General features: G+C 41.3%; 1 protein-coding gene across 3 annotated transcripts in view; it reads left to right on the top strand.

Moving 5' to 3' along the window:
- Window positions 1-27,702, top strand: part of jag2b (jagged canonical Notch ligand 2b) — a 63,778-nt gene that overhangs the window by 14,737 nt on the left and 21,339 nt on the right. For all 3 annotated transcript variants that reach the window (XM_051919951.1, XM_028822261.2, XM_028822264.2), the window contains exons 3-5: window positions 11,267-11,330; window positions 22,898-23,152; window positions 24,536-24,596. In XM_051919951.1, coding sequence (XP_051775911.1) covers window positions 11,267-11,330; window positions 22,898-23,152; window positions 24,536-24,596 — 380 coding nt within the window. The remainder of the gene's footprint in view (window positions 1-11,266; window positions 11,331-22,897; window positions 23,153-24,535; window positions 24,597-27,702) is intronic.

Raw genomic sequence — 27,702 nt, 5'->3', positions numbered from 1 at the left:
TTCTAATGTAAGCATACAGGGCTTTTTTTTTTTTTGTTGCTGGCAAGGTAATGGAGTCGGGTCTCTGAAGTGAGAGCACCAGACAGGAAAAAAGGAAAGGGCAGCAAGAGCCTCCGCAACATTAAAGCATCCTCTTTCTTCCAGGGCTCGCTAGGGAGAAGAAGTGTCATTCGATACTTGTGGGAGCAACTCGGCGCAGTAGGCTGCTAGCTGCGAAAGCCTAGGGCAGCAAAATTGCACATGCAAAAATCCTGACAGGGTAACCTTGGGAAAAGCAGCCCATTGCAGTCGGATCCTTTACAGATCACATTGGATACATTTTCTGCTTCCTCTTTCCTTCCGATGCCACCCTTGCATAGCCAATTTGACAGAAATTATTCATGTACAAGCCTTTTTTGTTCTTCCTCCACTTTGAAATGGAGCATGTGTGATTTTTATGGATTTTTTTTTTTTTTTTAATAATTATTTTTTGCTGCTGCCAAGACAGTGAAATTGAGTTTTGGGCGAGTGAAACTGAGGCTAGGCAAAGTGAGATTAAAACCTGTGATGACATTTGCTTTGTGAACAGCCAGTTCTCTTGTATGTTGGATGTACAGCCGCTTGAGTCAAATCTTTGGGGCTATAAGGAAATCTGCAGGCACATGGTTGGTCTGCCCCACTTTGATGGTGTCTGTGCCGCCAGTGTCTATATAATTGGACTTGAGAAAACTTGAATGGCATGTGTGTAAAGCAAGCACAAAGTGACTGCCAGCTTCAGTTATACCTGACTCAGGGGCCTTGGAGGTTTGTTTTGAGTTTGGAGGGTCCCATTTTCTGTTTGGGATCCCACCCTTAAACTAATGTAATTTGATCTCTGGTCATAGGTTTCGAAAGGCCTGATGGTCTTCATGCTTGCCAGCCTATTATAATGTAGTGACCATGCTGCCCTCGCACAGGATGACCATGCTAATGTCTAGACTGTGGCTGCTTGGGTCGCTTAGGGGTCTGGTGAGTGTTAGGATCAGAGTCCCTACCCCAGTGGTGATGAGCATCCAAGCATTGCCTGGTTTCTTATTGTGTACGTATATTTTATGTCATACTGTTGTAGGATGTGTAAAATGTAGTATGTTTTGTTTCTGTGTGTGTGTATATAATTAATATATATAATAATAATAATAATGATAGCGATCATGTGTACAGTTAAACACTGTATATACACTGTAAGGCAAGTTTAAAATCTAGTGTGTGTGCATGTAAATTTGTATAATGCATTGACATACTCGGACAAAAAAAGAATGCATTTGCACATTGCTTGCAATTGTCGTTGCAGGTTTGGGGAACTGACTAGCCGAGTTAAGGCAGCAGACTTTGGCTCATGCTTTGCTTAAATCAGATCTGCGATACTGTAGATATCTAGAAATGCCATCAGTCCCCCTCTGTTGGTCAGCTCCCATGACCTTTTTATGCAAGGTCCCAATGACGCCATAAAGTGCAAGTGTATTAAATGAGCTGTGAACCTGCAGGGTGGCGTTTTTTGCAGAGATCGGTTTGTCTTGCACTGCCAGCTTATATTTTATCTGAAGGAAATGCCAATAGGTAGCGTTTAGTCCAATCTGAATATGCCATGCTGCCTCCACAAATTGATCTTTATCTTGGAGAGACTGTTTTGGTATTAAGTAGTAAGGACTGGAGAAGAATATTGGTATTTCACATTCCATGTCCGGACTCTCCAAGTCAGATATAATGTGAACATCGTCTTGAAGTTCTCTAACTGAGCATTTCTAAAACGAGAGCTTGTGTAGCAGTGAGGTCACTTGTGCAGAGATTCGGCGATGGAGAGTCAATCTTATGGATGCCAGCCAGGTTTGTTTATCATGATTGGCCACTGCTAAGGGCTGAATTGGCTTTCAGGAATGTGGACTTATGCCTGTATTTATGTGTGGGGGTGCGGTGGACGGTAAAGGGGGTTTGACACTTTTCAGCTGCTTCTCCTCCTTGAAAAGTGAGTTTGTGCTCCCATAGGGTTGGTGTCTGTTTTTGTCCAGTGCTCCCAGGATAGGTTTTGGGTATCTACTGTGCTATAATTTGACTGACTGGGTTCAGGATATGGATGGATGTGTACGTACTTTTGGTTGCCTCCAAGGTAGCATATATGTTCATGGGTTAGGTTGATTGGAATATAGATGTGAATGTTCCTTCTGATGTACTGGAGACCCATTAAGGCTTTGGTTCTGCCTTTTATGTTATACTTCAGGTCCTCGTGGTCCTTTACTGAGGACCACAAGTTTAGAACATGGATAGATAAATTACAATAAATTGTTTAAACAAGAAAGGGTTACTTTTGTATTTTATTTTTATTTTTTTGCACATTTTAAAACCTGTGCACCAAAGCACTGTATAAAATGGTAACGCAGTGTGATCCTCCCACAGAAATTCTGTACGTTTCTCCTCCAACACAAATCCAGTCTTTTTGATTTCCCCAGGAGTGGCTTAGCTAGGAACCTAAACCTGCATGATGCAATCCAGCCAATAGCAAACTTTGTCAGCAAATTGTCTCTGCTGTTTGTCTTGCCTCTCAATATTTTTTAGGGGCTTTTTTCTTTATGGATGTCTGGATAAAAGTAATTGTGTGTGAGTTCAGCTTTCCATGAAGTCTTGGGGATGCTCATATATTTGTACACACTAGTGTTCAAAGGTTTTGATCACTCCAGACATTTTCATGCATTTGATAGAAATTGTTGCTTACCATTAAAATGATTTAAACACATTGCAAGTGGCTATTACTGCTTGAAAATTCACATATGACTGCAAAGCCCCATTTTCATTGAGCCATGGTTTCAGTGTCCTAATCTCTTAGTTCATCCTTAATTGTTTAAATGCTAACTGGTTATTAGAGGAACCTTTGTGATTGTGTTAGCACCGCTGAAACCGGTTATTATTCTATTCAATAAAGTGTTTTTCTCCTGGGTTACACAGTACTGGCATTCCCGAAGCTCAGTTCTGGGTTCAAAATTGGTCAAAATAAAACTGTTTTCCAGGAACCATGTCAGTCTGTTCAATTTTTATGAAATGATTCGTATTCCTTACAGCAGATTGCCAATTACTTGAATATTTCATGCAAAGGTGTCTAGTGCAGTCTTGAGAGAAGAGAGCAAACTGGACCTGACCAGGGTAGGAAAAAAAAGGGGAAGGTGCGGGTGTGTAACTGCACAAGTGGTTAAGAACATCAGAGTGTAGTTTGACAAAGACACTTCTTATAGGTCCTCCGTGGGCAAAATTAATGCAGACTTTGGTGTGGGGGATTTCTGGGTGATTCTAAACTTTTGCCCATTGTGACAGTTTCCTTTTATTTGCAAGTTTCAGATGTAGAGCTTCAGTAAAGGAGCCACCTCTAAAGCCAGCATCCCAGACTCGTCTTTTCACTGTTGCAGATGACACCTGCATTTCGAGTGAACTATTTTCGAATGCAGCCAGCTGAGCACCTGTAATGTCTCTTTGTCAAACAGACTCTGATGTCCTCATCCTCTAATTTATGAAATCTTCAGTTTCTTTCAGTGCGTCACATGAAATAATCTTCATTCTACAAAAAAAAGAGAGACAAAACAGACAACTAATGTTTGTTCAGACGGCTGTTTTGTTTTGGGCATTTTTGAACTCCGAGCTAAACTTTAGGAATGCTGGTACTTTACAATCAAAGGAAAGACCATTTACTTGCTTTATTGAACATGATAATGGGTTTTAACTGGGCTAATACAATTAAAAGGGTTTCTCTAATAACCAGTTAGCATTTAAACAGAATTAAGGGTTAGCTAAATGATTAGGGCACTGAAGTCATAAATAAATGAAAATTGGGCTTGCAGTCATATGTGAACAAATTACAAATTTCAAGCAATAATAGCCATTTGCAAAACTAGTAATGCTTTGGCTATATGATAAATTTAATAGAACCTTGATGTGTTTTTTTTTTTTTTTTTTTTTTAAATATATAAAAAGGACCAATTTCTATAAACAATACTTAATTGTGTGATTCCAAATTTTCAACCATTAGTGTAAGCCCCAGAATTGATATGCTACAGGGTAACTGGATTGCCATTTGACATATGCCTTCTCTCTTAAAGGCAGACCTGAGAGGTGGGGAAAAAAAAGTCTCAAGTTGATGTAAATCAAAAAATGTAGAGCAAATACCTCAGTCGGCCAAACGAGCTAGTACATGACAATCTGCGGAAAGAGAAGCCTTCCTGGCGCTGGCTCCTGTGCAGATGATCCTCCCAAGTCCCGCGCTGTGTGCTTCTGGAATTTTTAGAAGTCCCCAGTAGACTGGCGCATAACTGTCCATCTTGTTTTGAGATGTATGCCCTCCTGCTAAAGGGATTAAAGTCCAGTTTGGATTCTGAAACTGTGATTGCATAGGAAAATTAAAATTCCATCTGAACCTTAAAAAAAAAAAAACATTATACATCCTCCTTGTGATTTTTCTCTTCGAGGAGTTGCTCTGTTGTAAAGGTCTGTACGTAGGTTTGCCTTTTGAAGCTTGGCTCAGTTTCTTAAGTGAGGTCCCTCCTTAATCTTTACATCAAAGTTTTGGTGATAAAAAGCCATTTTTTTTTTTTCCTCTCTTAACCTGCCACATGATATCTCGTATGCGTTTGTAGGAATAATTACTAATTGGCTCGATTTAAGAGTGTCTTGCTGTGCCTTGTGACTTCTAGGGTTACTTCAGAACATTTAGAAGTGCATCATGGAAACCGGTGTGTCAATCTATCCATTGTCAGTCTGTCTTAATCCAGTCATGGGTCACTGATTTGTCAGAATCCTGTCCTTTTAGCATTGGACAAAAAATGAGAAATGGGCCTAGCCAAGGTACCAGTCTTCTGCAGAGCTCAAAAACACTGGTCCAGAATGGAATTAACCCTTACTTCTTTCCACAAAGGGGGAAAAACAACATTTCTTGGTTGTGTGGCCTTCATTAACACTTGGCCAGTTGAAAGTTGCCACTTAACCCAATGGGAGCATCTTGGATATGTGAGAGGAAGTGAGTGTCTAGGGCAGGGGTAGGCAATGTCGGTCCTGGTGAGCCGCAGTGGCTACAGGTTTTCATTCCAACCCAATTGCTTAATTAGAAACCAATCATTGCCAATCTCAGACCTTATTTAATTTTATGGCTTGTTAGTCTGTGCAATGAAAGGCTCTTATGTCGTAGATTTTTTTCCTCTCCAAGGATATCATCCAAATGATTTGAAGCCTAAAACAGATCATTTTCAGTCTGTCACATTTTTCTATTAAGTGTTTTATTAAATCAAACAGTGCATGATGAACACACACAGATGTAATTGGAAAAAAGCTAGCTGGAGAACTGCTGGCTGCTTTGTCTTTTACATCTTATTGCTAATAAGGACCAATTAAAACACTGAATGCAGCAGTTTAAGATTGAAATAAGCAATTAAGGTTGGAGAACCTTAACAAGCGAGACCACTAAAATGAAGCATCAAAATGTCACTTAAGCAATATGTGCTTCATCAGCAATAATTGAGTTCTCGTTAAGGAACTGGGTTGGAACAAAAACCTGCACATACTGTGGCACTCCAGGACCGACGTTGCCTACCCCTGGTCTAGGGAGAATATTCATAATCCACACAGATGGGCAGCTTAGTGGCGTAGTGTTTAGCACTTTTAATTCACAGCCCTGGAGTATTTCAATGTAATATGTAGGTATGACTTGTGTCCTACCCTAATTGGCAAATCCATCATACTGCAAAGAGCTAGGCTTACACCATTCTAGTGTTCTAGTCACTGATGGACTAGGCGATAGTCCAGTACATGCCAGACTTTACTGTAATGGAAACTTGAAAGGAGACCCACATCTGTGAAGGCTTGTTCATTTAAGTGGGCCACTGGGGCAGCGACTTGTCAAAGTGTTGTTTTTCTGCCTCTGGTGATGGCCACTTGGAGGCAAGAAAGAAATCCACTTATCTGTGTTGGTCAGGTTCTCGACTCTAGTCGGCTGATAAGGTATCCTCAGAGACACCCACTAATAGATTTGGCAGTCTCTCTCTCTCTCTCTCTCTCTGCCTCTCTGCCAGGGGTTTAGGGATTTGCTGTAATCCTTATCGTAAAAGTTCACACGGTACAGAAAATAGCGCTTGTTGCTGCTTGTGCTCTGCGCAGTGCCTACCTTGCCAAGCTGTTGAAGTGTTTCCAGCATCTATACCATCTTCAGTCACTTCTAAGGCAAGGACAGGAGGGCTCACTCTTGCAATAACCCCCCGCCCCGCGCCTGTCCCTCCCTGATCTCTGGGGTAGAATGACAGTGGTAGTAGACTTTCATTCTGTCTTATGGAGAAGCTAGCCTCTCTTCTTAATTGCATGTTGAGTACTATAGTACATTTAACACCAACATGTAAAACTTTTAAAAATGGAATTTTTCTTTATGACTCACTGGCAGGTTATGTAGCCTCATTGAAAGCTTCGCTGATCCACGTGATGTGTTCTGAAAGTGCAGACTGGAAGGATAGATTACCAGCAGTATGGGTTTTACTTCTCTGTAAGCAGACCAGGGCCTCGGTACCCCTGAGGCTGGTGTTCAGTCTTGTTTCATTTCCATTCACTTGCTTGTAAAGAGTCAAAGCCCTTAATGGTTTCACCAGCTGCCAGTTAACAAGGAAGCCAACAGTGGTGCTATTAACTTTGTGTCATTAGGCCAAGTAGCTTGAGGAATGCCGCTTGTTATTCTGAAGGTTATACTCAAGTTCTGTACCTATAAAGCACCTTAGGAAGGCTCTTTCTGCAGAAAAGATACTCTATGAAATCAAAAATTGTACACCCAACATTGTATAAATCTACAACTGTGCAAAACCTTCCATATCGCTTTAACATGAAAAATGGTTTTATTACTGCTTGTTCCAAACTGTCTTTTTGATTGCAGACCAGAGAGATAATTTTTCAGCAAGAATCAAGTCTAAAACTGCCCACGACTTCGGGACCCACACTTTCATATTTAGTTGAGCCATAGTCGCACCTTTTAAGTGTTCCAGATTGAGGTCTACTACTCATCAGGAGTGACTTTAGCCCATTTATCTTGACAGGTTCAGCCTTCTAACACCATGCTTACTGTATGCACGGGTATTTTTAAACTAAGAGTTTTGGTAGGATGTGGGCAGAACTTTGTGTTGCTGAAGGACTTTTGATTTCAAGAGCTTGACAGGTCCGATAAGAACCAATCAGATAAGGAGTCTGATAGCGAACTCCTCCAGCTAAAGTCTTGCTGAGGTTTCTGCTTCAAATATACAACTTCCTGGATTTTATTAAGCATACTTTTTGAAATTATTGCCTTGGTGGTGGTGTTGGGTTGTGGTGTTTTTATATTTAAAAAAAAAAAAAAAAAAACTCTTCTTTGCTTCATTAGTGATTCACTGACCCTCTGCTTAGACTCCTTGGCCTATGCTCAAACTTCAACTTTTAGCTGGATGAAATAAGCTCGCCTTTATTTTCCATGACAATGCTCCATCCATTTTCCTTTCTGCTGTAAGGGTCCTTGTAGATAAGCATTTGCCACACCTTCACTGCAACCACCAACTGTAACTGTAAGGGCAGTGCATTACAGAGCATGGTCTGCATGAGGTTTACCATTGCACAGACCCCAGCCTGGCCTTAAGTGATGTGTGGATATATGCACGCTCATACAGGTCTGCTCTTTACTCCGCTCTCAGCCCCTGAAATCTGTAGGTCTTACAAGGTGATACCACAGCTCTCGTCCTTGGTTGGATGCTGAGTACTGAGGAACATCCTTTTCTAGGCGTTGTTTGGAAGTTTCCTTTTTTTCATGGCAAACCGCTCAAAGCAGACCCAAACTTTCACTGACTTCTGAGTAGTTTAGGAAAAACAGCTCATTTAAACTTTCGGATTTCCTTAAGGACATTGTTTTTAGACTTCGCGTCCTTACCTTTCCTTTAAATTTGCATTGTCACCAGAGATTTGTGAAGACTGGGTTGCTTTTACCAGGGTTTCATGCATCTGAATACCTGTGAAAACAACAGATAATCCATCTTTGACGTTCAGATTTTCACTGTCATTTTTCATCAGCAATAATGACGAGGAGTTGCGCAAGCATCTTCTTTGATCCAAGAACACTTTTTTTTTTTTGGGGGGGGGGGGTTGAACACCTTTTACAAAGTTTTGTGTTTGGAAGTTAGCCAGTAATTGTTGCTAGCCAAGTGCATATTTGTTCCCATCATGCAGTGAATTCTCTTGTAATTAAGGAACTAGCTGAAAATATTGTAAATCCAACAATCACAGTGGTACCTAGCATGTGGTTAAGGCACTAGCTAGTCTTGGGAATCGACAGAGTTGAGAATTGTTGACTGTGCAGTCACTGTGATCACAGCCCTTAAAGATTAGCCTCCATTTCCAGGGAGATGGGATTAAAACCCCAGCTCATTTTACTCATCTTTCAGGATACCAGATTTTTTTTTCTTTACTTTTAAAAAGGAATCTTCTCTTTGGTGTGTTCATCCAAGTATCTTGAGCAACTGGCCCTTTGTTCCATTTTTTCGTTAAATCCCAGTAGCTCACATTCTGTTAGTGAGGACATCTGCTGTGTGTTTTTCAGATTAAGCTTTGAAATCTCTTACAGGATAGTGTCGCAGCTTTCTACCACACGCGTGAGTATGCTGTAATAGGCCTTCATTGTTACAGGGATTGGATGTTTTTTTTCTTTTTCTTTTTTCTTTAAGGGTCTGTGAGAATACAGTTACGATTACAACAGGGAAAGTCTACATGTTGGTTTGAAAATTGAGTATAAAATTGTTTGCAGGGGTAGTTGGATTGCCTGTAGGTGCCATTATGGCAAAATAACAAGGAATTCTCAAGTTGTTCAGAGGGTAGCTGAAGAGAGAGTCGGGAATATCCTTAAATTCTTAGTTAAGATTAACAAATTGGTTTGTGGGGACTTGTATTGTGTGGTAGGGGAATGTGTGTGGCTTTTGTAGACTTGGAGAGAGAGCTTTGGAAGACCCTAGGTTTTTCCAAATGTTAATATACAAATGGAGAACATTTTAAGGCCACAAAGGAGTTTTTGGAATTCTGGTGCTGATGGGTTGCTTGACATGCCTAAGATAAGAAAGCAACAGGTTTGTACCCATTTGTTATCTCAGGTGTGACCAGAGGAGCTCTTGCAGTAACACTCGGTACTTGAGGCATGATTTTGGATTTTTGAGTACTCAACCATGGGCATTCAAGTCTTCAGCGTTTTTGCACTTAATAAACAATAGCCGCTATGCACAGAATCCAACAGTTCTAGGGAAAGACCAGCTTGTTCGGCCCCTTGGAGCATCTCGCTCACTCCTGTCCAAGGCATCTGTAGCAGAGATCCCTTAACGTAGGTGGTTGTGGAGTGTGATGGCCAAGTGAAGACCAAAAAAGTAAAGCTCTGTTTCCTCCAGACGCACGTGCGTACTCACACACTCGCATAAACTCTCATGCTGCCCAGTTTTCTTGAGCCCACTTCACATCGGAATGGACAGTGTTTATTTAATAATTTTTGTTTTTTGTTTTTCTCCACCTAGCTGTTTTAATTGTGGTTAGTTGTGTTGGTGGATGGAGTGAGACTATCCTCTGATCTTTACAAATGTGGCAAAGGCTGGCAATGACACTAATCTTTCTCAAGCCTTTTAATTTTTATATATAATATATAAATTTTAAAAATATTTGCTTGTTGCATAGTGTAGGTTGTAAAATTATAAATATCCAAAAGTAACATGTTTATGGTATTGATATGCATGTATAATTTTTTTTTTGTATAGGATATATAGTAGAGAAGTCTGCCCCAGTTTTAGAATAGATGATTACCTAGTTCATGTGTTGTCCTAAAATGTTGTCCCTTTACACTTAGATGTAGGTCCTTTAAAAGACCAGATGAGTCCGACATCATTGGCCCCTAAACCAAGTCAGACACAAAACTTTGTGATTCCTGTACTTTCATTTTAAGAAATGAGTTCACAATATGTGTTAATTCAGATTTCATAAGGTTGTTTCTTTTCTCTGAAAACCTAGATGGCTTGCATATTTCTACTGATGGTTGATGCTTTGTTTGCAGGAGGGATGTAAGATTTAAAGCTGTTTCCTTTGAGAGTTGCTGTTATGCAGAGTGCAGATGTGCATGGTAGATGATATGAGAATGAGAGGCTCAACATGATGGCTGTGGAACTTATGGTCCATCCTGACTGGTGATTGGTTTGGCTTGTAGATTGGCTTCCTTCTAGCATGTTTTGTATAGGAGATCCACCACTAGTCTGATAGCATGTTCGGCCACCTGTTACTTGATATCTGTTACGCAGTCCTAACACTGGCAGATATGATTTGAATCCAAAAAAGCACAATATGCAAATATTTACAAGTTTTTAGAACGGGCTTAATTTTATGGTGGTCTGTTGATATTAAGTAGATGTGAATGTGGGATTGAAGAAATGGAGTCATGTAGGTCACCTCAATGGTATATTTTGGACAAGGGGAGAAAGTCTGTGCCTATCTTGTATGAATGAATCGCCTGTTTATAGTCCTGAAGTTTGAGCTGTTGAGCTATCTAGTGGAGGAATGTGTCAGACAATGTGTACCTTCTGTCAATGTTGTGAAACCTCTTTATTTTTCCATTAATGATTTAACTTGAAAGGCCACAAATTGGTCACCAGCTGTCATGGTGCCCCAATTTAAACACTTGTAGGTGCCTTTTCTAAACTAATATAAGGCGTTGGTGGCAGCTGTACTCTATCAGTGGACATAGAACAGAGCAGACTTGCTTAGGGGAAGAAAAAAAACAGTTTTTGGTAGTCTGACATAAAATGCTTAGATGTCAGTGTGGCCCTAGCATTGGGCTTGAGTGCCAGTGCAACGTGGCTTTGGCAAGCACCTTCTGTTGAAAGTGTTCACTGGATACTCTGTTATCTAATGGTCTTTTACTTTATGCCGTGTAGCTCTATTTGTTTTATAAAGAATCCTGTGATGTTGGTTCAAAGGCACTACGTCAAATATTCTAGTTTATGCGCCTTTTTGAGAAGTACAAGCATAATTTAGGTAAGATGAGATGAAGGGGTCTTATTACTCGGGCTCTAGAGGAAGAGAGGAGGTATCTTGTTTAGCTACAGGTGGGTGAGTGTGGGTACTCTTGGTGTCTTGTACTAGTTTGCCATAAGTGCCACTGGACACCACCATACCACATGCATGTCACCTGCTCTCATGGTAACCACTTGGAGTTTTGGCATTTGTAGTTTATGTATTCTCCTCTTGTATTCCACAGCGGGCGTACACCTTAATTGTGGAAGCCTGGGACCTGGATTATATCAACGGGACAGTTGTGAATGGTGAGTACTCCTCGTGTGTGTGGGAGGGGGTGGTGTTTGAATAATTTTTTTACAATTTTTATTTATTTAGATTATTTTAAAGACTGTACAAACCAAGTCAGCCTTGCTGTTTAGGACGCCTTGTAAAAATTGTGAATTTCAAAGGGGTGCTTGATGTTGTGCAAATAACAGGGTCGAGTAGGAGTAAAAGGTGAAGGTTTGAAGTTTAAGAATGTCATTGGTCTTGGGAGGTCAGGTGCTGAATGGCAGTGGCAACAAATGAAGTGTCTTCGGTTTAGATACAACCTCTCCCTCCATTATTCAGATTTAATTGATTTTAACCAGGCGTCCCATATCTCCTCTCTGGTATTTCTGTCTCTCTTTGCCTCTCTCCCTCTGCTGAGGTGTTGTGCAGCTGTGTTGGCAACCACGCAACCACGCACCCACTCAAATCTCACCCCTGCTAATCTGCTATCTTGAGAATGGGCCACTTGAGGCCTGTCCCATGTGCCACCGGTTTGTCACTGCACACTTGGGCATCCCTAAAGACAAAGTGTTGTGTGAGGAGATGCTGACATCTGCTCGTGTTGCAGTGCAGAATGCCAGAAGCCAGAGCCACAGTTTATCAGCCATGCTTAAATTAGTGTTTTAAAAGATGGGTGCATGCAAACGTCTGCATGAGCGAGCTTACTCGTAAGAAAAGACTTTTGACAAATGTCGTCCTTGTTGATGAGCAGCTATGGTAGTCTACATAGCAAAAAAAATCCCCTAATGCATCACATATGGCAGTACCATCCCTGTGATACAAAGAAAAGTGATGGCCTCAAAAAAAAAAAAAAAAAAAAAAAAAAACGATGAAACTCTTAAACTGAGTGGTTAAGCCCTGGCATAACAGCTCTGGGCAAAGGGTTTACTTGGCAAAAGGAATGGAAAATTGGAAGATTTCTTTTTTTTGTGAATTCTGAGGAATAGCAATTCACAGTAACCTTCATCCTGGCATATCGCAGCAAACCAACTCTCTGCATGCTGCTGTTCTTTTAAGGTGATGGAATGAACAAAATATGGACCTAAATTGTTCTTAGTGTGTGCTTGCTGTGTGTGTGTGTGTCCTGCGGTGGGCTGGCGCCCTGCCCGGGATTTGTTCCTACCTTGTGCCCTGTGTTGGCTGGGATTGGCCCCAGCAGACCCCCGTGACCCTGTGTTAGGATATAGCGGGTTGGATAATGGATGGATGGACATTAAGCGCCTTGTTTCTATTGCTTGTTGTATCTGATGTGTTTGTGGGGCTTTTTTTCTTTTAAATTGATACGCTTACATATTGATATGTATGTACTGCATGCTTTTTGAGGATGTCGATGATCTTCATGTCCCACTAGCACTGCTGTATACTAAGAAGGCACCAATGATTTTTAACTTTTAAAAGGGTACATCTTATTGAGTCTGCATTCAGTTCTACCAAAAATATGTCACAGGATAATTTAATGACTTGAAGATGCTAGCCAACCATTAATCCAGCCATAGTATCTTGACTAGCTTTTATCCTTCAATGGCAGTTTTCAGTCTTGTCTGCCAGCACATTCCATTATTCCACCATTAGGAATTTGCGCTAGTGTGATCAGGTGTCTGACTATAATCCATCACTTTTTCATTCCCGCATATTGATGAATATAAATATTCTATGTTTCATACACATTTTCAACAACAATAAATGGACCACTTTATTTTATTTTTATTTTTTCTTTCATGGGTATGAGAGTAAAAAAATAAATGCATGTAAAGCTTAACATAAAACAGTGCTGATGCCACAAGCAGAGGCTTGCATTTATTTTGTGGTCTCTAGTAAAACTTTCAGCAAAAAGCACACACCCTATTAGGATCCTGAGAAAATACAAGAAACATAAAGCATCCCAGTCTTTAAAGCTGGCTTTTCTAGTTTTCTCTTTATACACTTGGTATACACTCAATGTTGTGTGCGGACTTCAACAATTGACAAGTTTTACATGTTTTTTGTGTGTGTTCATCATACATAAACAGTTTATATGTATTTTTGTGTGTGCATAAGTGTGTGGTCTGTACATACAAATATAAACGCTTTATATAAAATATGGGGTTTTAAATATACACACACACACACATAAAATATACAGGCTCCTCTGTGATGCCGACTGAGGCTTAAATCATTCCTAACAGTACATACACACTATACTGTTACACACATACGGTCTGCTGAAATACATGCTCTACTCTCTGGCCACCCATGACTCTATGGCCAGATATAGCTCCAACACTATCATAAAGTTTGCTGACAATTCTAGAGTCATAGGGTTGACCATGGACAATGATGAGATATCTACCATTAAGGAGATTAGGCTCCTGTCAGAGCGAATCTGGGACAGTAACCTCTCTTTGAATACCCACAAGACGAAGATGATGATCATTGATTTCAGGAAGCAGCATGTAAATCACACTCCTGTTTATATTGTGCTTGACTGTGAAAAAAGTGAACATTTATGTTCCTAGAGGTTTCCATCACTTATCTTCAGTGGACAGAACACACTATGGCGGTTATCAAAGAGGTTCAGCATCGACTGTGCTGCCTCAAGCATCTGATGACCAGCAGCAACTCCTCAGCTTTTATAAATGTACTATATAGGCCATCCTGACAGGTGGCAAAGTGTGCTGGTATGGCAACAATTTAGCTAAAGGCCACAAGGCCTTGCTTGCAGTGGTGAAAACTGCACAGATTATCATTTTCACCCGGATACCATCTCTGCTGGACACATTTTCCGAGCACTATCTAAGAAAGGCAAAATGATACATAAAGAACCCTGGTCACCCTGTTCTCACTCTCCTTCCATCGGGCAGGCGCTATAGCACTATTAACACCCATACTGTGAGATTTAAGAATTGTTTCTACCTGCAGGTAATAAGGCTACTCGTCTGTTCTATGTAATAGTTCACTCAGTTGAAGTGTCTTGTTTACTGTGATTCTAGTGTATGTAATGTTGTGTTTAGTGTTGTTTGCTGTGGTTCTTAGATTTTAAGTTTGCACTTTTGCTTTGAGCCTGATGTTTTGTATTGATTATTGTCTGCAAGGAACATTTATACAGTGGAATTCTTACTTGCTTAGTGAGATTTTTGTCTTCTATACTGTATACTGAGGTGTGTGTGTGTTGTATAGTGAAACACCTAACAGTAAAATGTAGACTTCTGGCTTCCAAGTTATGACACTTTTCACATTCACGGTCTTGAATCATCAACATTTTTCCATATCCCATATCATTTGTCACTTTTCCCTGGTCACTCATCACGCTTTAGTACTCGCTTATAGCTCATCAAGGAGAGATTTTAGTCTCTGGGTCTGTCGCTCTTGGTGGAATCCACAGAAGGCAAGAACAGACTTGTACGTTTGTCGAAACCCCATGTGTGTATTCGGATACCCCGTTTTACGGCAGTATTGAATGTAGATGTTTCCGTATGCAGCCAATGTGTTTCATTGGAGAAAGTCTTTGTTTCGATTGTGCATATGAGCTTTTCATTATAAAGTGTAAATATTTTAATGTACAGTATATGTGTCTAAGATACATAAAGTATATGTACTGTTAAGAGTGGTTAATGTTCCACATGATGCCTCACATACACACATGTACACATTTCAATGCGGATGCAAGTGCATAAAGTAATAGTGTGGCGTTTGTATTATGTAGTAAGTGTGCATGGGGTGTGTGTAATGTGCTTACAAAATTCATTACATTTTGTTGTCAAATACAAAAATTGTATGTCAATTTTAGTTTTGCTGTTGTACGTGAGTGTTCAGAATATATATATATAGATATATATATATATATAATATAATATATACACACACACACACACACACACACACACAGAGAAAACCAGTTTTAAGTATGGCTTTAATGAAAGTTGAAACTTTTTTTTTTTTTGTATATTGCCTTGGATAAAGCATCGGTCAGATGGAAAGTAGCATTAAGTTTCACCAGCAATAGGAGACCATACAGTCTGGTGTGTGTGTGTTTGGTTAGCTAATAGTCCCAATTTCTCCTCCTCCTCCTTTTTCAAGTTGTGTGTTTTTGCTTCATCTTCGCAGCTCATTTGTTTGTTGCAGATTCCCACACCCTTTTTTTTTTTTTTTTTGTAAGGATATGATTCCTCCTTCAGTATTAAATGCAATGTTCTATAGATTTCCACTAGGTGCCCTTGAATATTGGTTTAAATTGGGGGAAAAATAAATTCTGGTACAGAAGCTTTGTTGTTGTCTTTTGTAGTACTAGGGTGTTGTACCGTGTCAGCCATTATGAATGTAGAGTAAATCGTGAAGACCTTGATTAGGTTGTTTTTGTTTTTTAGGCCTGTCCCTCCCTGCTGTCTTTTAGTTTTGCTATCTGTATGAGCATTTGAGTCCTAACTTGAACAAGTCCTTCCAAAGTTTATAGTGTGTTCAGAATGTCAGCATATTTAAAGTTATTTGGTGGAGATTTGACACATTTTTAGCGATTTATTGCTTATAGTGCACTATTCAGCGACTGTACAACGCCCCAGACTGGTGCAGACATCTTTCTTGGTGGGGAAGATTTTTATATTTTATGAAGCTGGTGGAGAGATGAAAAGATTTAGATGACAGTTCTGTTCTGTCTTTACACATAGCATGGTCACATATACAGCAGGACGTGTGTGTGGCACTATGCTTCCCTGTTTGTGAAGGTGGTTGAATCTGTAGCCCACAACCAAGTTAGAGGTGGTGGATGTGGTTGTGACACAAATGATATAATCTCATTCTTGAGTGGAGTAAAGCTTGTCATGTGAGAAGAGCTGAAGGTTTTTTTTTTTTTTCTTTCTTTTTCCAGCCTGTGAAATGTATGCTTGTCGGTGATTTCTTCAGTTCTTGTATTTGCCATGATAGTGCACTACGTTGGGTTTACTTTTGAGCATTGAGGGTAGTTGTTGCTTGTTTATGTTGCTGCACTATGTGGAATGACTGACATGGAAGTGTTGGGAATATGCCAAGTAGCAGAGCCTATATGTATGTTGAGGCGGTGTGGTTCCCCAGGAGCCCACCATCCAAAACCAATTATTTGGATAAATGGCTCAAAATATGACCATAGATAGTAAGCTGTGCAGCCAGACCGTAATAGGTTTGCCCACTCGAGTGTTTATTCCAAGTAGCTTGCAGGGCCCTGCTGTTGATATTTTGGCTTGGGTATGACACTGAGACCGGAGTGGTTAACCACTATCCACCGCTGTTGTAACATTCTGGATGCTCCTACTATTTCAGTTGAGAGTGTGTATGTTTTGCAATGAGTGATTCCAGTGTGGGAATAGAACGAAATATGAGAACTTCTTACTATGTGAGTGAGTGAAAACTTGCAAATGTAGTTATAAGCAATAGTAAACTTAGTGGGAGGAAAAGTGGAAGGAGTGCAAAAAAGTATGCTCACAAGGCACTTGGATATGCAACATTTAACCTTAGGGTTGCCATGTCTCAGGAGGAGAAAATTTAAAATTCAGGATGCCCACTATACAGAGTTTGCATGCAATCCACTTGTCTGATTTGGTTTCTCAGGTTTACTGTCACATTTTTGAAAGTGGGGCTAGGCTGGTAGCTGAAATCAAAATGGCATAGGTGTAGTTTTGAGGATGAGTTTGGAGGTAGAATTGTTGTTGTAGTAGTATTGACTATTTATTTATATGATGTATAGGATACCTAGTTGTATATCACAATGGGTATTGTAGACATTAAGGGAGGTTACGTTATCTAATATACTACCGAGCCCTTACAGCAGCACTAAAGAAGGTGACTAGGCTGATTCTGGGCCTAAGTTGAACCTTTTTCAGTTTAAGCAAATGGAGACTATGAGGGGAAATGATTGAAGTTTTAAAATAATGGACGAAATTGGTACAGTAGATCCCAGTTACTTTAAAGATCAACTCTGCATCAAGAGGACTGGGACACAGATGGAAACTTAAGGGCAGATATTACACAACTGTTAGTTTTTCTTTACAGAAAGAACCATAGACACATGGAATAAGTTCCCAAGTAGCGTGGTAGAGAAGTAGGACTTGGGGACCATCCAATCTCAACTTGATACTATTTTGGACAACCTAGGTGTATAGGATGTACAGTCTTATTGGGCTGAATAGTCTGTTCTTGTCACTGTTTTTGTAACGTTCTAATGTCATGTGTACATGTGTCCTGTGATGCAATGGTGTGCCATCCGGAGTTTTCTGCTTTGTTCCTAATCCTGTTGGGATATGCTTCAACTCCTCATCTTCAGAGTTTGAGTAAATGGACTAGAAAAGGGGTGGAAATTGGTTTGTAATGTCCATGTTCATCATTGCATCCTGTGATGTACAAATACTTAAGTACCCTAATCATTCTAACTGGTACCCAGGTGATCCATCTGGTACAGTGCGATGCTAGTGTCTAAGAAATGTAGTTTGTGAGGGCCTTTTACCATTTCACTTGGTCTTTCCTTGGTTTGATTGTTATTGCAAAGCTTCTGGTGATCATGGCACTAAACTGATGTGTTATCAACTCCAGCAAATATGCACACAGAAATCACTGTGGGGGGGATGTGTGTGTTACATCAGTGGAATCCCTGATACCCGATATGTTATTTCAGAACATCCCTGTTACTGTGTGCTGGCGTCTGCTTAGCACGTGTAACTGGATGTTCGCAGGTGCTGCTCTGAATGAGACTGGGTTGCTTGCTGACCTCTAACTGTTAATGCTGCTGGAATAGGATGAGATGAATGTAGATTTGCGGCGGGCCATTGTTGGGCGCAGTCTGCTGGGTCAGCATGTGTCCTGTCTCCTTAAATAAACCTTGTAGACGCACCTCTTTTACAAATATCTAACTGAATGTGTTTTTGCCTGACACCTTACCTAGCAGGAAACTCTCACTTGACAGAGGCATCGAGAGTTTAAATTTCAACCCTAGGATGTTTGCAGTGGGTGGAATACTGCCTGTAATCATTGGACATTTATACAATTTGTAGGACCTTGCTGATGTTCCTGGAGTTTAAACTACTGCAGAACCCTTTATCATTTGATGACGGGCACCAATTTTGAAAATGTGCCAGATCTGATACAACATTTGATCCAATGGACTGCATGCTTCAACTTAAATCTTTTGCAAGGTGTTAATTACTAGTTTGATGCTTTGGTGCATTGAGGTGCATTTGCTACAGTGCTCACTAAATGAGAGTGGCAACAAAATATTTTTAGAAGTGGAAAATGTACTGTTGTGTCCATGTTTTGAATGGAGGCGAACTAATGATTGGCAGTGGTATCGCATTGCTTTTTGCCTATCAAGAATGTGATGATTCTTGAAAAATGTATAGTTTGTTCAGAGCAGTGTTGACAGTTTAGGCCTTAAGGGTCTTTATTGTTGTGAAGCGTTTTCCTCCACCCTCCTCACCCCCCTGGTGTGGTCTAGTTTTCCTTCCATAGTGCATCATTTGTTCATTGGTGACTTCACCGGCCTAGTGCGAGTGTCTAAGGTTACCCTGATGTGGATTCCTGCTTCTTGAGATTATACTGTTTAAGAAATTGATGGGTACATCAATCATGTTGACTTGGTCTATTGAGGTCTTTGAAATTTCCCCCAACAGCGATTTTTATTTGTTGCTTTGGTGGCTTGCGTATAGCTTCATTTCTGTTCTTTAGCAGTGTTCCAGGTATGCTTTAGCAAATCCTCCACACCTTGGCTGGGTGAAACTAGCAGTCTCTGTAAGATTAGACTTCTCCGTTTAAACGCTTAAAATAGTGCAGAGCAGGTGCCCCCACATGCAACAGCTGGTCTGTCTGTGAATGAGTGTCACTGCAGAAGGATTGCATAAGGGTCGCCTACTTTTAGTAGTTTTAATATCAAAGCGAGATGTGGGCTTTCCAGCTGCTATCAGAGGATCTGCCCATCGTACATCCCTTCCACCACTTCACCTGCTCACCTGTTACAAGAGCTTTGCAAGACTGCGTCTCTTGTTCTAAAAGCCCAGAGAACCCTTTTGGCCTGTGAACCTCCTAACACTAAAGCTCTTGCTTGGCTGTGTGCGGCCTCCTTTAATAATTGCAGCCCTCGCCATCAATCAGTTTTAGCACAGCGTCCTAGTATGCTGCCTGTGTAATGGGAGCTGCTGACCTGACTTCACTCTAGCCAACTGTTTGGATGAGGATTAATCCTCCTTCAGGTTGGAGGCACTCCCGAATGTTATAGGCATGAAGTGGGGTGGGGAAATCCTTTAAACCGTTGGAAATCCGTAATCTGCGGTGGATCTTGTGTAGCTTTTTAGATGTTTCCTAAGTGAATATTTTAAAACTATTTAGCCTGCTAACTTGTTGCTGTGCCACACCCCAGGGTGAAACTGGGAAAGCCCGGGAGGCCTGTGATTTATACACCTGCTTTATTACAGAAGTGGCCTATGAGCTGCTTGGACAGGGGCTACTGCTATGCTCTGGAGAAAACTGTCATCTTCCCTAGGTGTTCCACTAATGTCTGCTTGCTGCCATCTCTGCCTAGTCCCCACCAGCAACAGTATAACCCCCTCCAGCCCCCACCCAAAGCTGAGACTCGCCACAAACATGGCTAGTAATAGGAGTTGAGGGGAAGCTCCTCTCCCCTCCCATCTTGGCGCACAACATAAATATGCTGTGTCTGCCGTGTCCCAGATTTCCTTTAGCCTTGAAAGAGATGCTAAAATTAGTGCTGCAGTCTTGTGGCTCGTGCACGGTGCAGATGCAGACCTCCCTGTTTTGAAGAGGAGCGCCTCCCTGGTGAATGAGCGACACACTCCTCTGATAGGCAGCCTCAGGTGTTTGCATTAACAAAAGTGCTTCTCTGATGTTGCCATGGTAACGGCTGTGTAAACGGAGGGGAGTCTGATTTGCTGTCCTTCGTTTCTGAAGGGTTGGGGGTTTAAGACTACTTCAGTACCAGCAGCTGCTTTCAAAGCTAAAAATAATCGGCTCCTCCAGTATATACGACAGGTAGCTGCTGTTTTGAAACTTTGCAACAGTTAGGAGAGTATCAGGTGTCAACTGAAGCTTGGAATTATTTTTTGGTGGTGTCAAGGGTGGAATTTATTGTGAAGTGGCTCATCTGCAATACCTGGATCATCCTCTTTTGACTGTTGGGGACCCTGGTAAAGGGTGTGACCAATTTTCTCCTTGGCGACCACTAGTTGGTTTTCTTTGTCAACACGTTGGCTTGTTAATCTAGACGGGCAATTCCTTCTGGGAGCCACTAGCCCCACCTCTACCCCGGGGATCCAGTCCGGCCTGTCTGCTGTGGCGCACTTGTATCTGCATGGCTTACAGATCTGGCGAGTTCTTTACTTGAATTGTGTCCAGTTAGTGTTGTGTTGAGGAACTACTTCAGTTGCCATGGTTGTGAAATGCACCAACATGTGAGGGCTGCCTTCTTATAGCAAGAGCAAACATTTGTATTTGTGAGCAGGACCCATAGTTTGTTTTTTTTTTGCTTTAACCTTGCTGTTTGCATTTGATAACAACTACTCCTGGTGTAGCACATGCTAATTGCCTAGAGTGAACAAGGTACTGATGTCCAAAACCCCATTATCACTCTTGATCCAGTCAGCATAGTGCACATTTCATGCTAAAAGCAGTGCCACAGGACTCTGTCACCAGTAAGGACTATTTTGGTAATGCACCCTATAGCAGTGAACATGTCACCCTGTCTGCTTCTAGTAGTGGGATGGCACTAAAGAAAGTTGGACTTTGCTCTTGCTGTGCCTCCCACTGCCTGTTCTTTTTGGCTTGTTTTTCTGAGGTGAAATTTCTTCTCCATGGTATTGGATGTTGCATCCTTCTTTATTCTAAATCAAGAGGGAGTTAGAATTGTGCAGAAGCCATTAAGTAAGTCGGCATGTGGCGACGAGCAGGAAGACGTCTGTGTTACTGTTTACAGGGCAGGAAGGACTGTTGGTGGGGTGGGGGGGTTACACTGTGCAGCCGAAGAGAAAAGAATCCACATGCAGCTTGGCACACATTGTCCTACCACAGTGTTGCCGGTTTGTGTGTGTTCTTACTTCATCAGTTGAATTGGGATTGACTATGGGTTAGGAATCCTAACCCGAGGGGATGGATCCAGCTTACGAGAAGAAGGTTCCTTATTTGTATAACAAAACATCCCCACTTTAGGTGTTGTTACCTCTTTTAAATATGGAATCTTGAAGACATCCAACCACATTAGTTGATAAATAATGAAATGGTGCTTAGGAGGGCCAAGTCTCTGAAATCCTCTTAAGGACTGCATGTGCACCTCAGTAAATGTCTATTCTTTCACTGCCATATGGAGCTTGTACTAAAGTTAGTTGGGATATTTTCTGACACTCGCGTCTTCCTTCATGATTTCTGCCATCACAGCTCATTGCTTCACTGCCATCTCCTTGTTTTTCTACTTGGTCTACTACCCCTTTGTGTCTATGGTTTTAATTTGCTTTGTAGAACCGTAGTTTCTGAATGTGTGAACTTTGTAATCCTCAAGATCATGCACACTTTGTGACGTAAACAGCAGTTTTATTGCTTGAAGATCTGTGAACACAGTGCTGGTTATCTGTGTTGCTACTCTTCATCTACTTCCTGTATTTGATTGTTGTTCTACCCTGCTGTCATGTAAATTTGACCGTCCAGACCTTTTAGTGTTTGCCAAGGGACCCTTCTTTGATGTTGCCCATGATTTGAAGAAGGAATAAAATGTACCATACAGTGTGTTACTTTTGTCACAGTGTAGTTGCCAAGAAAGTGAAAAGAAGCATTTTAAGATCATGTGAAAAGGCACTATAAAGGAGTCTGGTACCAGTTGGCAGGAGTTTAGAATTTTATCATCTTGCCCTTATGGCATGGTAAATAATGTAGGAGTTTTAGTTTTGCTTTTGTTTAAATGCAGATAGTTTGGGTTAGTCCTAGGGGGGCAGCAGGGACAAACAGGTTTTTATGATGGAGACCGTGGGTACCAGAAGGTGGCAGCCTGGTTGTGTCCTCATTAATACCACAATTTGCTCCTTCTGTGTAATCAATAGTTTTTGCCTTGTGCTTTCACATTTGTGTTGGTTTCTTGCTTTAGGAGAGATGAAAGTGCAGAATCATGTGTGTCTAGTGGCATTCAGTACGTGAGAAGTGGAGGGCACTAAAATTTAAGATTTGACATTTTTCAGAGTTAAACCTTAAAACATCTCCCTAGGATGATTCAATATGCCTGCTTCTCATAATTGGATGCTTTTTGTGGTATACAGGTAGTCCTATCGTGTGCTGTATCTTTGTCTATATACACAAGTATAGATTTTATAATATCCTAAATGGTGTTCTATCTGCCAGTATATAGTATGTTCTCAGATCTTTGACTTTATTCCTTATTAACTACAGGGGAGGGTCTTACCACTGCTGTTTTTCCTCCATTGATGAGATGCCCAGTTTGTGTGTTACCTTTTTTTTTTTTTTTGTGTAGTCGCTCCCTGTTGCCGTTATTCACCTCCTTGGCCTTTCCTGTGTTTCTTAGTTTTGGTACCTTCTAATGCGTCTGTCTCACCTTTTTTTTTTTTTTTTTTAATAGATCCAGACCTCCTCATTGAGCGTTCCTCCCACACAGGCATGATCAACCCTGGTGATGATGGGCATACTTTAAGGCACCCTGGAACTGTGGCTGCTTTTGAGTACAGAATTCGGGTCAAGTGTGATGAGTTTTACTATGGATCTCAGTGCAAAAAGCACTGCAAGCCCAGGGATGATTATTTTGGCCATTTTGTCTGTGACCTGAATGGAAACAAAGCCTGCATGGAAGGCTGGATGGGCGAGGATTGCAAGCAAGGTAAGGGGAACCAAAAATATGGAGCAGTCTTTGAGCTTGATTCTTTATATCTGTCTTGTGTTCACTCCCTAAAGCCGCTAATGCTGCTAAATGTGGCAAAAGACACAGATTAGAGTAAAGTGGTGTCTTTCTCCTCTCCCTCGCATTCCACCCATTGTAATACACATGGAGTGATGTTTAGTTCGATGTATATCAACTGTGTCTTTGCTTTATATGACAGTCTCCATCTAGGCCCCCTCTAATATGGTACGTTTTTCTTGCCTCTTACAAAAGCAAATTAACAGTGCACACTGAATTGTTTCTATGGCCCATTCCTTCTAGAAATTACCAGGATTTCTGCTGACACTTCTTCATTCTGCACTATTCCTGTTGGTCTCGTGTTGTTTAGAAGCTCTGTTATTACCTGCTAGATTTGACTCCTTCATAACATTGTGCTGCTCAGATTTCACCATCACTATACACTTCTCAAAGTACGTAGGAGTCCATTTTGAAATGTGTGGGTGCGAGAATCACCTAAATAGCCTTGAGTTAGTTGTCTTCCTCTTGACTCCTGGCACCACCTGTGTCGCACGGTTTCTCTTTCTTGTCTTCACCCATGTAAATGCATTATGGTAGCTTAATGTTTTGAAATGGCAGCGTACATTGAAGCCAACTCCCAAAGATGTCATAATAATAACTACTTGCATTTATGTAGCACTTGTAGCTATTCAAAGTGCTTTACATAGACGGTGGGGAGCCACTTCAACCACCACCGTTCTGTAGCATCCACTTCGATGTTGCAACAGCAGCCATTCATGCACCAGTACACGTGCCACAAATGAACTGTCAGATGATGAAGGAGTGAGAGATGAAGCCAGTTGGAGGCTAATGATAATTAGGGGTCAGAAAGGACAAGGGCGTATTGCTAATTTAGCCAGGACATTGGGGTACACCCTACTCTTTTTGGAAGGATGCCCAAGGATCCTTTATGGCCACAGATGTTCAGGACCTCTGTATTACTTCTCATCTAAAAAATGACTACAGTTTTTACAGCACAGTGTCCCCATCACTGTAATGGCACAGTGGGATCTCCCCAGACCATAGGGTAAGTGGCCCCTGATGGGCTCGCCAACACCCCTACCTGCAGCAATTCAAGCTTTCCTAGTTGGTCTCTCATATAAGTTCCACATGCTTACCTTCAGGTCGATTACCTGTTCTGAAGTGCAGGTAGCCTCCATGGTAATTTTGACTTTTAAGTATAGGTGGCCTACTAGATTCCACTGCTCAGTGGCATTTAAGGGTCTTTTTATGGAGTGGTTAAGTGTGTTCCTCCTCCACAAACTATTTCCAGCTATAAACTTAAAGATTCTAACCTTTGTCTCTTCTGGTTTTCTTATCTTTTAGCAATTTGCAAGCAAGGCTGCAACATGATGCACGGTTCCTGCGCCAAGCCTGGCGAGTGCACGTAAGTGTGTAGTGTTTTTCTAGTGTCTCCAGTGGAGTCTCCAGCTTGCCCGGTCTTTGTGGACAGATTGGGTATTAACTTAGCTGGACTAGCATAGAATTGTGGTGGGTTTATTGAAGCATGGAAAGCAATTTTACATGTTGTTGGCTTACTCAACCTCTGCATAAAGCAGCTAAGTGTAGTAATGGTTGGTTGTTTGCTTATTTTCTTTTAAAATGAATGGTTAATTTGGGTTTACTTTCTGTTTCTGATTCTTCGGAAAGGAATTTGATTAATTGGGCTCTCTTTAATGTGTTGGAAGCAGGTAATATACAGTAATTTGCATGTGGTGGTTAGTGGTACAGCACCTGCTGGTGAGCTTGTCCTAATTCCTGTAGCATTGTGAATTGGATGGGTCGACTGTTTCCGCTGCCTTTCTTCTTGTTTGTACTGTTTTGGTCAATTTTAATGAAGGACAGGAGAATTCAGAGTATGTAACAAAGATGGTGAAGCAGAAAAAATATTAAAATGGTGGCTGTAGTAGCAGTTGTAGGGTGCTCAGGCAGTTTGTAGTGCTTCCATGGGCGTTGTCCTCTGTTCTAGAAAGTGCATTTTCCTTACCACCACCTGGTCCCCCAACTTCCCAAATTTATGCATCATTCCAAGTTAGTTTCCTTATTAGTCATGCAGGTTTAGTAAAGAGATTTGCATGGTAGCTGCATGTGCTGCTGCTGTTTGTTTCTGTATGAAGTCCCCCGTGGTGGGGATAGGAAAGCATTGCCACATTTTACTTTGCATTTTATATTTTTGAAGTTATCTAGTAATACAGTTGAGGGGATGTTCTTGCCCAGCTAACTCGAGGGCCAGAGACATGATGTGTTGTATGGTGCTGTAAGCTCCTTTGAGTAGGACTTGGACTGCTGTGTGTAGTCTCTCTTTCTCCTCATCTCATTGACTGCTGTGTGTCTAAACTAAATTTGTCCGACTGATTGAGGAAGGTCCTGAATGGAGAAATGCAGCCCATTTAAAAAAAAAAAAAATTGTGCTCTGACATCATTCTGTTTGTTTTCACAAGCCATCTCTTGTTTCTTATTCTTTACATTTTCCCTCCTCCCCTCATTCGCCTTCCTTTTGTATCTCCATGTCTGAACTTTTTTCTTTTCCTGTCTTGCAATTATTTTGGCTTCTGCTTTGATTGGAGGCGGACCTGAAGGGAGGAAGTCCCTATTATTAATGGACCGGAAGAACTTTGTACATTCTTGTATGTTTAAAGTCTGTGATCTTTCCTAGCAGCTGCTGGATTTATTTATTTATTTATTTATTTATTTATTTTTTAAACTTTGTAAACTGGGTACAGTCAGGAGTGGAACATCTTGCGTTTCTCCAAAATAAATTAATCTCCGGATCTCCTAAGAATGTTGTTGTTCTCATCAAGTTTTAAAGGCTGTTAGCTGAGTGATGGGGAAGAAGCAGTTAGTAATGGAGATACTAAAAGGAACTAATTAGGCCTCATATAGTGCCCTGTATAAGATATACAGTGATGGACTGAGTATAAATGAGGGAGACGAGGCTGACGCCAACTGCATGTACTGATGTCTGCTAGTTTGCCAGTTGGTGTGTGTGTATATAAGAGCTGACTGGCTGAAGAAAAGAAATTGCTGCAGTCTGCCAGCGTAACCGGCAAATTGTGTGTGGGTGGCTTCTGTCTCGGCTATATGAGCATACGACGTGCATTGTTGTCTGAGCATTTATGTACTCAACCTTGGTGGCATTACAGAAGATTTTGTTTGTATCTATTTGGTTTCAAACAGGTGTGTTCTCCCCGCAAGCCCCTCTTCTATCCCTGTTGGGTCAAGAGAATGAAATAAGGAACAGGCAAAGAGAGCTGATCATTAAATATTGAAAGTGAGATGTTCAAGCTAGATGGTTGTGCAGGCAATGCGCTTGCTTCCCTCCCCCACCCCATCTCTCTGTTCCCAGGGAGCCAGCGGGGTGTCACTGCCTGCTTCTGAGCTATAAATGTTGTCTGCTTTCTCGGCAGCTACTGCAGCCAGGAAGCATGAACTTGGATGTTTTAGTACCTGTTAATCGTGGATTCAACAAGACTTCCTCTTGCACAGGAAGGCCAGATTCAGCCCTTCCGCTGAATCCCAGGACGTCAACATGCATCCCACCTAGTAAACACACTGTCTTGGCTGAAGGGGTGAATTCCCCTGGGAATATGTCATGGGCACATTTTTTTCATGCCGTGTAACCCTACAGTTGCCTTCTGCCTCTGACCTATCAGTGATGTTCAAATGAATTGTTTTTCTGACCTTTAAAAGTTGCTATACATGTAAGAGAAGATCTGTCCATATTTAATAAGGATTACTACCCGGTAGACGTGGGGTCAGTTGTCCAAGGTGTGAAGATTAGGGCTTGCAGACTGTTAACCATAAAAAGTTCTGTTTAATCCTCCTTATAGACTCAGTTTACAGGTGGGCAAGTACACCCATCCTGTGCTCCCACTATGAATTATTCATGTGTACAATAAAGGGCCTGTGGGTGGCAGTCACCGTAAAAAAAAAAAAAAAAAAAAAAAAAAAAGCACCATATGTGGCCTGGAGGCTATGGCTTGGTCAGTAAATTACCCAGATGCTGGTTTAATGCTTGCCAAGACTACCTGAGCAAGTCTTCCCTTCTTGTGCTTAAAGACCTCATAAGTTCTTCTCTGCTGTAGCATAAAGCATTCACTAACTTGAGGCCAGATATTGTCCTCGCATCAGAAGCCACCAAACAAGTTGTTCTACTGGAGCTCACAGCCCTGTGGGAAGATCATGTAGATGAGACCTATGAAAGAAAACTTGCCAAGTACATGGAACTGCGAATGCAAATAAGACGGCTGGAGACCAAGGTGCTTTACTGGTAGTGGTAGGATGAAGGGGCTTTGAAGAAGAGAGGAGGAGAAGAGCCGTCTGCAACATTGCCAAACAGCTGAGAAAGTCTCTAGGTAGCTGGTTCATGAGAGGACATCTATGGGCCTGAAGTAGCCTGTTTGCTACCTGGTTACAAGCGGAGACCTAATCAACCTCAGATGGGTCACCTGGACCTGAAACACCTTAGGAACCTCACTGAAGATGTATTCGCT

The sequence above is a fragment of the Erpetoichthys calabaricus genome, chromosome 16, assembly GCF_900747795.2.
Source record: "Erpetoichthys calabaricus chromosome 16, fErpCal1.3, whole genome shotgun sequence".
In the NCBI taxonomy this organism is placed as follows: Eukaryota; Metazoa; Chordata; class Cladistia; order Polypteriformes; family Polypteridae; genus Erpetoichthys; species Erpetoichthys calabaricus.
Note: the sequence above shows the minus strand (reverse complement) of the source record. Positions and strands in the feature narration are given on the sequence as shown.